General features: G+C 41.7%; 1 protein-coding gene across 9 annotated transcripts in view; it reads left to right on the forward strand.

Moving 5' to 3' along the window:
• The window catches only part of NRXN3 (neurexin 3), a 1,815,083-nt gene that overhangs the window by 688,934 nt on the left and 1,112,951 nt on the right, over nucleotides 1–13,198 (forward strand). For 7 of the 9 annotated variants that reach the window (XM_059890636.1, XM_059890635.1, XM_059890634.1 and 4 more), the window contains exons 9-10: nucleotides 3,586–3,789; nucleotides 9,816–9,842. In XM_059890636.1, the coding sequence (XP_059746619.1) occupies nucleotides 3,586–3,789; nucleotides 9,816–9,842 (231 nt within the window). The remainder of the gene's footprint in view (nucleotides 1–3,585; nucleotides 3,790–9,815; nucleotides 9,843–13,198) is intronic. The other 2 variants (XM_059890631.1, XM_059890629.1) reach the window with 1 other exon arrangement.

The raw sequence follows: 13,198 nt of genomic DNA on the forward strand, positions 1-13,198 counted from the left end.
CACCCCACTCCAGTACTCCTGCCTGGAGGATCCCATGGGTGGAGGAGCCTGGTGGGCTGCAATCTGTGGTGTCGTGAAGAAGCACGCACGACTGAGCGACTTCACTTTCCCTTTTCACTTTGATGCATTGGAGAAGGAAATGGCAACCCACTCCAGTGTTCTTGCCTGGAGAATCCCAGGAACGGGGGAGCCTGGTGGGCTGCCGTCTATGGGGTCACACAGAGTTAGACATGACTGAAGTGACTTAGCAGCAGTGGCATAATCATAAAGCCACGCAGAGCATTGTGCATAGTAATGTATAACAAGATATCATTTAGAAATTTGTATCATTGGACTTCCCTGGCAGTCCAGGGCTTAAGGCTCTGCAGTTCCGCCACAGGGGGCACGGGTTTGATCTCTGGTGGGGAATTAAGATTCCACATGCTGCACTGTGTGATAACAAAATATACTAGGTTTCAGTGAACTTCTTTAAAAACAAACAGAAATTTCTGTTTATGTAATTCTATATGGTCATAAAATACAACTTTGAATAATGGCATTTATGTGTCTGTGCACACATGTACATATATGCACAAATACACAAGCATACCACACTCTGCCATGAAGCATTATAGATGTACTTTGGGTGCTAAGAAACATGGGTGTGATTCTGGTATAACTCTCGAAATGTGGCAGAATCATCAAGTGTACAGCTATGAGGATCAGACTGCCTGCATTTAACTTCTAGCTTTGCCGTTTGTTAGATGTGCGACCTGGTATCTATAAACTATAATAATAGTGTCTTCTTCATGATGTGCTTGTGAGGATTGAATGCATCTTAATGCATGTAAAGTCTTAGAAAGCGCAAGTAAATGGTTTAAGTGCTCAGTAAATTTTAGTGATCATTATTGATCTTTTGATTCTGCTCTTTCAGGAGATAGAAGTTTCTTTCGCATCTAGAGTGTGTGTTAAATTTAGATTATCCTTCGCATCTAAGAGCAGATCTTCAAAATATGTTTTCAGTTTGATGGTGTCTGTTACTGTCCCACCTTTATTTGTGACCCTTAGAGTTTGCAAATTGCAATATACAGCTATTAGCATGTCACGGATTTTACTGGGTGATGGTCGATTCCCAGGGATGACAGGTGTATTTATACTGTTCTTCATGCACCTTGTGTGTTGTGAAAGTAAGGTTGGGGGTATGATGATGACACAGACTATTTTGAGAACCTTCTGTGTGGTCTGCCTCGTCTCACCAATCTGTTCCTGTTCCTTTTATACAGGAAGACAGAAGATGTTTATCTCTTTGTTAATCATTCATTTACTTCTCAGTATCTACCCAAATCTGTTGATTTCATTGTAATGTCAAAGCACCTTTGTGTAACTATTCTCAAAATATGCTTGATGCTTCTGGTGAAGTTTGCTATTATCTGAGCATTCCCCTATTTCTTTCTTTTTTATATATGGAGACACTGTTTTGTCTACCTATCAAATCTGATGGCATCACTTTTCATTAAAAACTCCACCCATCTACCAAGACCAGTTTCAGACTACCCCATGTACTCCACTCACCTGCGTGCTATAGCCTCTGTCTTCTGAATGTGCCTGGCTTTATTGATGCACCTTTGCTGGGCCATTTAGCCATTTTTAAATTCTAGTTCAGTTATTTGTGTGCACTGTTTCTGCCTTCAAGACAGGGATCTTGTTTGCTTCGCCTTTTGTACCCTCCATAGTGCACATGTGCTCAGTCGTGTCTGACTCTTTTGCGACCCCAAGGACTGTAGGCTGCCAAACTCCTCTGCTCATGGGATTTTCCCAGGCAAGAATACTGGAGTGGGTTACCAGTTCCTTCTCAAGGGGACAGTGTATATAGGAAAGTAGCAAATATTGGCAACCCACTCCAGTACTCTTGCCTGGAAAATCCCATGGACAGAGGAGCCTGGTAGGCTGCAGTCCATGGGGTCATGAAGAGTCGGACACTTACTGATTGACTTCACTTTCACTTTCATGCATTGGAGAAGGAAATGGCAACCCACTCCAGTGTTCTTGCCTGGAGAATCCCAGGGATGGCGGAGCCTGGTGGGCTGCCATCTGTGGGGTCGCACAGAGTTGGACATGACTGAAGCGACTTAGCGGCAACAGCAGCAGCAAATATTTAGCAACAGCAAATATTTAATAAGGACTGCTTCAATGCCAGAAACGGAGCTCAGTGATGACTGGCTTCATGGGAAAGTGAGTGATGCTCTTGTCCTGTGTTCTGTAAACATATTTGCTCAATGAATGATTCAACAAATTCACATTTTGAACGACTTGATGCTACAGAACAGGCCCTGGACTTGCTATTGGATATACTGGATTAAAATCTAGACTATGTGACTTTGGGATGATAATACCCATCCCCCACCATGAGCTGTGGTTTTCTGTTTGAAAGTAGGAATAATAGACCCACCTTGTGGCATTAAGTGAGCTAACATATTGGAGGGGCTGGAGGGCTCATAACCAAAGTGTTGTTTGGATTGGCAAAGAGGTGAGCTGCTCCTTTTCTTATAAAGGTACTACTGGAATAAAAATAAAATGGCTGGTTTTCAAAGCTGTCCTTAGCTTTTGTTGTTCTAGCCCTGGCTCTTATCAGTCTTCTTTGAATGGGCCAAGCAGACTCTCACAAGGCCTGGCCACTAGGGATGCTCTGAGGCCTGGCTATGCTGCTGTTCTCTTCCCAGCAGCACTTGGCAAGTATGTATGTGTTTGCTACGGTGCTTATAAACTGCGCCTACTCTCAGGTTCTTCATGAAGTGCTCACAGGACTCAGGCTTTGTTTAGTGTCTTTGGCTTTGTCGTATCTACAGTGTAAGAAAGAAAGTGAAGTCGCTCAGTCGTGTCTGACTCTTTGCGACCCCATGGACTGTAGCCCTGCCAGGCTCCTCTGTCCATAGGATTTTCCAGGCAAGAGTACTGGAGTGTGTTGCCATTTCCTTCTTCAGGGGATCTCCCCAACCCAGGGATCGAACCCGGGTCTCCCACATTATGGGCAGATGCTTTACCATCTGGGCCACCAGGGAAGCCCAGAATTACAATTACTACCATCTGTGAGGATATTTTCACTTCTGCAGAATGACTTCACATCCATTACTTCATTTGATGCCATTGGCGAGTCGGTGAGCATGGTAGAGCAGGGACCAAGGCTACCAGATGTCCTTTGCAAAAGAGGAAATAGACCCTCAGCATTTAAGGGGCCTGCATCTAGCTTAAAAGTGGCAATGGAGATTGAGCAAATGCAAGCCCATGTTAGTTCCTCAGTCGTGCCCGCCTCTTTGTGACCTATGGACTGCAGCCTGCCAGGCTCCTCTGTCCATGGGATTTTCCAGGCAAGAGTACTGGAGTGGGTTGCCATTTCCTTCTCCAGGGGATCTTCCCAACCCAGGGATTGAACTGGGGTCTCCTGCAATGCAGGTGGATTCTTTACCAACTGACCTACCAGGGAAGCTCCCAAACACAAGCTACCTGTCTACAAAGTTGGTGCATCTCCATACTATCCTGCTTACCCTGGAAGTGAAGGCAAATGCTGAAATGCTTCCTCCTAACCATCTCTTCCTTTCTTCTCTGCAGAGGCGTCCATCCTGAGCTATGACGGCAGCATGTACATGAAGATCATCATGCCCATGGTCATGCACACCGAGGCAGAGGACGTGTCCTTCCGCTTCATGTCCCAGCGAGCTTACGGGCTGCTGGTGGCTACCACCTCCAGGGACTCTGCTGACACCCTGCGTTTGGAGCTCGATGGGGGGCGTGTCAAGCTCATGGTTAACTTAGGTATCGTATGAAGTACCCTCTGCCACTCCGTTTGGGCTTGTCTTCCCTTTCTTTTCCGATTTTCATTGGTTTGATTGAATTCTTCGTTTGTTTCTTGAAAGTTAGCTGCTCACCTCTTGTTTAATAGACTGAGGATAAAACCCAACAGCAACAAACACCTTCTCCTTGTTTCTGCATGAAGTTTTTGATGTCAATTTCTGGTTTCTGACAGTGGTGGTATTTCTTTACTAGAAGATTCGTTTTCTAAGTTTCCTTTCTTGGTTTTTTGGAATCGTTTAGCTTTGTGTGAAACACGCTACTTTGGTCCATCTTTTGATCAATTCCATTCTCATTAAGTCCAACTCCTCGGTCACCACTCAAAACAGTCAAAGTTAGAGAGCAGGGCCAGGGCAGGAGATAGAAGCAAAATGGGAGGGTGGTATTGGAGGGAACAGAGCCACATAAGTGGGATGGGGAATGCAGTTTGAAGCTCCACAAGGACCAATCGCATGGGAAATTCTAGTGGCCTTGACAACACTACTATCTCCTTATACTTTCTCCTAGTAGGGAGGACCAGGCTCATTGTTTCCATGATCCCACTGTGGGAAAATTCTCTGAGTTTAGAGTCTGACACATTGAAGGACAGTGTGTCTCCTGATACGTATCTCCTTCTTCCTTCCTGACATTCCTACCCTCATTCAGCAGCCCTTTTTATAAAGATCATTAAGTCACACTGCTAACAGTTACTCTGTTCTCATATAATACATATCCAGTTTTCCTTCATGTTGAAAAATTGGCGATTTCAAATTGTAACTTTATTGAGAAAGGACCTCTTCTTCTACTGTAATTACTTATAGTAATACTTTGGAAATTCCTCTTTTTATGGCCTCACATTCTTTTGGGCTACTGACCTTGACTGAATTCTAATCAATACACTTTGGAAAGTGGGGACCTCTTGGTTTTTGCAAGAAAAAAAAAAAAAAAAAGCAATCTGTGTTTCTGTTGATTCTACTCAATAGAAAGTCAATGCCTGTGTTATCACAGCTGAGTTCAAACTTTCTAAGCCTATGATTGGTTTGAGGATGTAGAATATGTTTAGATACACAGCTCCTTCCCAAAGATGTCAGTAGGATGGCTTGTCAGAGGTGTGGGGATGACATGGTGGACACATGTAGCAGATACAACATGGTCCAGAATCCTAGATGGCCTGCTGGGAAGGTGGGAAATCCATACCACTCTAATCTGCTGTCAGGTCAACTGGTTACATTTGAAAAGTGCCTGTACTACAATCCTCAAATGCTCTAGGACACAGAAGACTGTTTTGAGCAGTGGCTTGTTTAGTTGTGTCTCCTTTTTTTTCCAGTTTGCAGCTTTTACAATACTATGCCCTTTTTCTTTTCCAACCACATTGGATTTCTGTTGTCAGTGCGTCTCTTGGTTTTTCTTTTGTGTACGTGTGTGTTTGGTTTTTTTTTTTTTTTTTTTTTCTTTTGCTGGATCTTTGTGAGTGTTCTTGAGTTTCCAGTCCTCCCCACCATCAGCCATGGTAAATCAAAAGATGGTATTCAACCCTTCAAAGGCCCAAAGCCTGCGGCCCGCATAGCAAACAGCCTTGCGAACAGAGTGTACTGAGCAGCCTACAGGGGCTGGCATCCCCCTGTCCCCTCCCCCTTCCCCTCCCTGCATCGTGCTCCCCACCTGAAACCACCCAACCGGACTGCATACCTGAAACCAACCACCAGGAGCCGGCTGTCAGCTTCTCTGAAAAACAGCAGAAAAGATTAAAACCAAGAACAACCCCTCCCCGAACCCAAATGAAAACAAATATGACCTCCTACTTAGCTCCCAGAAAAGAGGATTTAGTGTCAATTTTTAACCATCTATTTTAAGGTAAGAGAGAGCCAGAGACATAAGAAATACTCAGCCCTTTGGGGTTCTAGGGAAATGCACATTGGCTTTAAGCAGATAACTTTTTTTTTTCCATTTTAGATTTTGTTTTGTAAGATTAGAAGGCCAACTGTGACAGGTCTCACATCTTAAAAGGAAAAATGGAAGTGGAGGGAGATAAAAGGGGATGATTCAGAAAGATGAACAGTTTCTCTCTCTCTCCCTTTCACACACACACACACACACACACACACACACACAGAGTCATAGATTCCAGATGTATTCCTAGAAGCATTATTTTTCCATTTTAAACTCTCATGAAAATCCGGGCAATGTGAATTTTTAAAAGACTCTGCTCTAGCCTCCTGGCTCCTTTCTGCATGTGATCAATGTACCTCCTTCTAGACCGAGGCATCATAGGCAAAACAGAGTGAGTCTACCCTGAAGAGCTCTGTGCTTCTTTAGAAACAATGGTGACTTTTCTCTGAAGGGTATGGTTCACCACAATTACTGGTTTCAGTTACATAGCTTTCTTTCAACCATAACTAGAAACTGAACTTAAATTCCTTGAAGTGTATGTACACACTCCATACTCATGTTTGTTTGAAGGTTCTGTTGCCCTCCCTGCCCAGGGTCTACCCCTTCATAAATGCTTTCTTTCTCCCAGTCATGAATTCATCGTACCCTTTTTTTGATTATAGTAGTAAACATCTCCAAGCAGCGTGTTCATTTATGTACAAAATCCCCATCACTAATTTTAGATGATCCCTCCCTCCATTTAAGTTATGTCTCTTTTCTAACACAGGCGCTAATGACACTCCTGTTTATTTCAAATTGTTCACACATATAAGCCCATGATATACATGTCTGTATTTTTCTGCTGTAGTATATCTTCTAAACGTCAAGGAGACTAGGCTTTTCCAAGGGTCTTTCTTCCTGAAGATGGCAGCTGTGGCGATAGCAGGCATGGACAGTGTCCAGCTAAGCATAGCATGTTTTTAAAGCTGTGAGGTTGACTATTGACCAATCATATTTTGATCTCTTACTATTAAAAGCTATAATCACAATTTTAATATTATAGTATTTTTAAATATTAAAAAAAAACCCTTATTTTAATCCCACAGTAAGTTTGTGAGATAAATCAGTTACCTGTTTTTATGATTGCTTGATAGACACGAAACAAAGAAAGTAGGTCTCAGAGGTGGGACTACCCATGTTTCTAAACTACTGGATCATCCTGGGTTATCCATTACCTCCAAAGATCAATCCTGTGGATCAGTGATGTGACGGACTTAACGACTCTGGCTGCTTTCATGACGGTCACCTTTTACACACGCGCAGAAGGCATCTTTTGCCATAGTGCTGGTGTGAGTGGAGCCAACAAGTCCATCAGGTTGGTGCAGCCTCGTTCACGGGCCTGTAGAACCCTCAGCAAGATGCAGGCCACCCTTCCTCAGTGACGGAGGCTTGTAGGCAGTGTCTTGCAGCTTGGTTAATTGCATTCAGGGTCTCCAGATGCTCTGTCTCTTTGGAAGCAGAGAAAGTAGGTCACAGTGGTGCGACTACCCATGTTTCTGAACTACTCAGTCATCATGGGTTCTCTGTTACTCAGGCAGAGAAAGTACTCCTGTCGACTGTATCCATTATTGAAGACCCACAGCTCCTAGGAACGTTCATCTCTTCCTTGCTCAAACCAAAGCTCATCAATATAGAAAATAACATTTCTCCTTTTAACTAAAATGAAACAAACAACACACACACAGACACACAAAAAAAGAATGAACATCATACACACACATCCACATCCCTCAAATACATGCCAAGGCTCAGGCAGAGAGAGAACTTCAGCTGTTACTGGAGCTCTAAAGGAGATTGCCTTGCCAGGACAGTTCTTCTGATTCATTTCTCATTAAAAAGTACATCCTCACTAGCAAGACCACTCTCTCAGACCCTATGAACAAGGGCCTGGGGTAGATTTTTCTTCCCAAGTATGTGTTTCAAGTAAGGTAACAAAATCATTCTCTACTTCTCAACTGAACATACCCAGCTGTTTGCTGTCTTGAAAGCTCCAAGTCCTCATGTTGACTTAAAGACACCATTCAGTTCATGGGACCATGTGGATGAACCCAGAAAGATGAGCCCGACCCAGCACCTCTGCCTAGATCAGATCCTTGACAGAGACGAGAGCCTCAGCTGCACAGAAACCCAAGCAGAAAACCACTTCTCCTTTAAAGTTCTTGGGTTTCTTGCTTTAGGTTCCCTCTTTCCCTTTCCTTCTCTGAAGCGTGCCCGCACACCTGCTTCCCCTCCTTCTTGCATCCACGAGGGAAGGGCATTTCTCCAGCAGCTGAGACCTTGCTTCTCCCCTCCCCCAGCCCTCCCCTCCCCGTCCCCACCAGGGGCATAGCCTCCTCTGTCCGGCGATCGTACCAGATGCTCCAGGGCTGTTTGCTCCCACTTTTCTGTTGCGGTTGACGACACATGACAAACCTAACCGCATGAAACCAAACCCAGATTTTTCTCAAGAGATGTTCTGGGGAACAAATTAGCTTCCCGCCCCCACCTTCCTCAGAATGTTTGGGTGTTATAAATTGCTCCTGTCTGGATTCACGTAGTTTTATTCTGCCCCGTCACTCGCCACTCATTTCTTTCACACTGACTTGCTTAAAGTGATTTACTTTGGGACATTTAAAAGGTGGCATTATCTTTCCATAAACCCTCCAAAACTACTGGGTTAACTTTAGCTAGAAGAAGAGCACAGTTTCTCGCTGTATTTTTTTTTTTTCCTGTAATTTTCTCTCTTTCCTTGATCATTTTCCTTTTACCTTTTAATATCTGACTTTAAACACATTCTTATGTGAATTCTGATCATAATAAAAAAAAACAAACTTAGGTTCAGGTGGGCAGCCTGCTAACAATGCGCCTGAGACACATCTCTGACCTTTCTGCCCCATCACCTGCCCGTTAACTCTTTGCTTGACCTCTGGGCCACGTGTCCATGGCGCCAAACAGATGCTAATAAAAGGATAGATGCTCTGATCTCTGACCCAAAATACCTTTTCTGGTGACCAGAACTGGAAAAAATAGCCATCTTTTTATTCCCTCTATTCCATGCCCCCCCTTTTTTTTTAAAAGGGACTTTTCTCTTCAAGATGCAGGGTCACAGGATGGGATAGGTCGGATGTCAAAGGTGCCCAGGACCACCTCCCCATGCACCCAACTCACCTTCTCCTCGAATGCTGTGGGCGCTTGATTCAGTCTGAGCATTCAGGCAGGAAGACGGAGATGGGCTCCATGAGGGGTTGGTCTGGGGGCCTTTGAAACCGCAGCAGAGACCCTAGTCAATTGGGCTAACGTCATACAACTCCTTGGACCCAGCACCCGGCCCCGCCTCTCTAAAATCTGGGATGGGTGTTTGTGCGGTTAGCTGTTTGCAAGTGGCCATTTTATGACAGGAAATGACCAGGTGGTGTTAACCCTTTTCTTACCTCTGAAGACAAAGGCAAGTCTGCCTATGTGAATTTCTATTGCATTTGGGGCCTGACTTAAAGAGGGCGGAGGGAGTTTGGTTTTAGAAAAAGGGAAAGGGTTAAATACTGCTCTGAGAAACAAAATTTGAAAAAATGATATACTATGTCAGACTGGTGATATTATCTTTAGAATATTAAAACAAAAATTGTATTTTTGCTACTTTTAAAGAGCAATTTCAAGAAAAACAAATTATAGAGGGAAACAAAATATAAGCTGCATTTGGTGGGGAAATTTTTGCAGTATTTTCCAAGTTTAACAAAATTAATATTTCAAAGTCTGGGTTTGAAATACATTAATAATAATGAACTGGATTTTTGAAGGAAAAAAAAAGCAGCATACTTGGTGTCTATTGTGGATATATATGTATACCAGTATATATCTCTATACATATGTGTATATATATGTGTGTGTGTGTATATATATATGTATCCAACTTTACAAAACAATATACTGTACATATACACCCACCCTTGAACTTGTGCCTACTGTATATATATATATATATATATAAAATGGCCACATTTCTTGCGTGTGTCTGTCCCCGGAAGGGTGGACTGATTGTTTTGGATGTCTGCAGCTGTTACCTTGAAGGATGCAATTTCATCTTTCATTTATTTTTCCCCATCTAGACTGTATCAGGATAAACTGTAACTCCAGTAAGTTTTCCCTCAAGTTTCATTTTGTTCTTTAAAAAAGAAAACTGACTTTATTTTATTTACTGTTTTATGAGCTGTTTTTCATTTGAATTATTTTATTTTTTTGACGATGGAGTTGGGGGGAACTGGGGTTGACAAGCTGAAGGGCTGGGGTGATGATTTGGGCTGAGTGTGGCCCAAGATGTGGTTTCTAGATCAAGGCAGGTCCTTTCTTCTTTCCTTGCATTGGTTCTATATGCAGAAAAGGAGGAAAGGGCACCTGGCTAATGAAATAGCTTGAAAATGAATTGAAATGGTAATCTGTTGTTTTGGGAAAATAACTCTCAGGGCTGGACAAAAAAGTGTTAGAGCAACCATAATGCACTTCTCCACTACCGAAAACTTCAGAAAATGAAAGCAGGTTTCATGACCCACAAGGTGGCTGCCAACTCTGACATTTCTTTCCTGGCATATATTGCTACAGGGTTGAACTTTCTGTTTTTTTTTTTTTTTTTTGTAGGAGGGCGGGCACAGCATTGCTCTTGGTAATAATGCAACGTATTAACCAAAGACTTGAGACACGTTCATTTTAACCAAAGACTTGAGATGCATTCTAGTTCTTCTGAATAAAGAATGGCAGATTATTATTTTTACCTTATCCTATTTAAACATTCCACCTCTTGAAGAAGGATCTTAATGAGGGACAGGCTGAATACTACTCACACATTTCTTCCTTTGTCTGAGAAATGCACATTAACTTGAGTCATGAAGTAGGAGAATAGAAGGAGAAAGAGGAAAGATGGATGTGAAGGAAAGATAGGACCAGTTGATAAAAGAAAGAAAGTAAGAAATATACTTTTGAGTCCTACAGCATGTCATATAGGCAAGGCAGTTAAGTAATAATTAAGCAACTTGGGTAATCGGTTAGGGCGATTAGCTACAACAGGCAGTCCCAACACTTCAGTGGCTCAACAGAAAGATTTCATTCTTGTTCGGTCAGTCTCATACCAGTTGAGCAGCTCTCCTGGTCAGTTCTCTTCAAAGAAATAATTCAGGCATCTAAGATTCTTTCATGACTTGGGTTCAACTACCTTGGAGTTATTTCTTTACTTCCAGTTGTTCCCACAGGGAAGAGAGAGAGAGAGCTTGGGTGGTTACGCAGCGTGTTTTATTGCTTTGCCTAAAAATGCCATACATCCCTTCTGTTCATATTTTGTGAGATGTAGCTCCATCTTAAACTCAAAGGAAGTTGAGAAATACAGTCTCTGTGTGAAGCAGGAAGACAAAGTTGGATTGATGAAGCATCTCAGTTCAGTCGCTCAGTCGTGTTCAACTCTTTGTGACCCCATGGACTAGAGCACACTGAGCTTCGCTGTCTATCACCAACTCCTGGAGCTTGCTCAAACTCATGTCCATGGAGTCGGTGATGCCGACCCGACGTCACCAACTCAATGAAGCATCTAGCACATATAATTCTCAGTATTATGTCCTCATTTTTTGCTTCTTTCCTTGCTAGTTTGTTGCTGTAGGAACAAACTCAAAAAAAGGAAGTAATCGTTTACATTTCATTGACTTGTTTATCTCATCCTTTAAAAAATTTTAAAGGTGTTAGCTGGCTTAACCTTCTTTCTTGGGAGATACACTATTAAGATGACCAACTAATAAAGCCCAAATCCATTTCTTAGAGGTAAATGTTCCATACAAATGAATAACAAAAAGAAATGTAAAAATAAAAAATCGATATAAACAACAACTTCTTAAAGTAGAGTGCTTTCTGCTTGTCTTGGCATCACTGTCAGTTAATTTAAGCAATATCCTATTTTGCTGTGTTTAAACATTTCTAATTAGCCAGAAATTTCTCCTGATATTTAGATCATTACAAATCTAATTGAAACATCCATTTTCTCCAAAGACTGGCATTTTCTCTTTAAGTAGCTTTATTGAGATATAATTTCTATACCGCAAAATTCATCCATTGTAAGCCTGCAATTTAGCGATTTTTTTTTAATTTCTAGGATTGTCCAAATATCACCATAGTCACATCTTTAGAACATTTCCAGCACTCCCCAAATTTCTCTTATGTCCTTTTGCTGTTAATCCTTGTGCATTCCCATAGTCCAACACAGCTGTTGGTCTGCTTTTGGCTCTATAATTCTGTCTTTCCTGGACATTTTATATAAGTTGAATCATATAGCATGTAGTCATTTGTGTTTGGACTAAATACAGTGTATCTATGAAAAGTTTTGTCTTTTCATTTTGCATTAGTTTCCAGAAGGAACTAAAATGAAAGTTGAGCATGAAGGTAAAAAACCTCATCCAAAGTTGAAGCTGGCATCTTCTGGCTGCAGGGACTTATTTGCAGAGCAGAGAACCGAGGGAGCTATTTGATCAGGATATCAGGGCTGGCTTTTTGTGTTCTAGTCAAACTTTATCTTACATTTAACTCCATATATTCCATCTGTTTAGCCATGGAGAGTCATCACAAGACAAGTTCCTGGGTTCTTTCTCCTGGGAAGATGATGATTATTCTACAGATGTCAGCAGATTTCCTAAGCCAGACAAACAATTTTCTATTCAGAGCCACTAACACCAGCATTGAGAGGAAATGCAGGGAAAGATGTGTTTCCAACTTTGATCACAGAATAGAAACAGTAAGACTGGTTTAAATCAATATTTAGGTAAAGAGCCAAGACTGGATTTTGAAAATTTGATTTTGAATTCTCATGATAAATCTGTAACATACTAAGGAGGTTACTTTTGTTGAAAGCATGGAAGAAAGAACACATAGTGCTTGCTCCTGGCATCCAGGCTGAAGAGAAACACACACGCACACACACACATACACACAGACACACACACAGAGACACACACACACAAGTTCTTCAAACTAATCTAAAGATCTTTACTACTAAGATGGGTAGATATGTACCCAGGATAATGTAGAGTTATAACGTAAATGTGATTCATTTTCTTGAAGTTAATTTTAATTGTTGATTTGGAATAAATACTTGAAAGCAAAGTGAAACAATGCAGAAGAATGAAAATAAGCATGAACCTTATTTAATATGTAAATCTCCTTTTATGTTTTAAGAAAAAGAATAAGACTTCAAAGACATATAATTTTTATTGTGTATTTTATTTTATTGTGTATCTTCTCTATTCCATTCCCAGCTTTATTGGCACTTGAGTGGAAAAGTTTGAGAAGATTACACAGCTAAATGCTGAGGTAAAAGAGACAAAGGGGACTAGAACTTCTAAACCCCTCTTTTTAATCACATGATATCAAAATTCATAGTTCAGCCTGTTACAGAATGTCAAGTTGTTTCTGTAATAGGTGTGCGGATCCTGTCTCTTACACAGTTTTTCACTGTAACAGT

The sequence above is a fragment of the Bos taurus genome, chromosome 10 (assembly GCF_002263795.3).
Source record: "Bos taurus isolate L1 Dominette 01449 registration number 42190680 breed Hereford chromosome 10, ARS-UCD2.0, whole genome shotgun sequence".
Classification (NCBI taxonomy): domain Eukaryota; kingdom Metazoa; phylum Chordata; class Mammalia; order Artiodactyla; family Bovidae; genus Bos; species Bos taurus.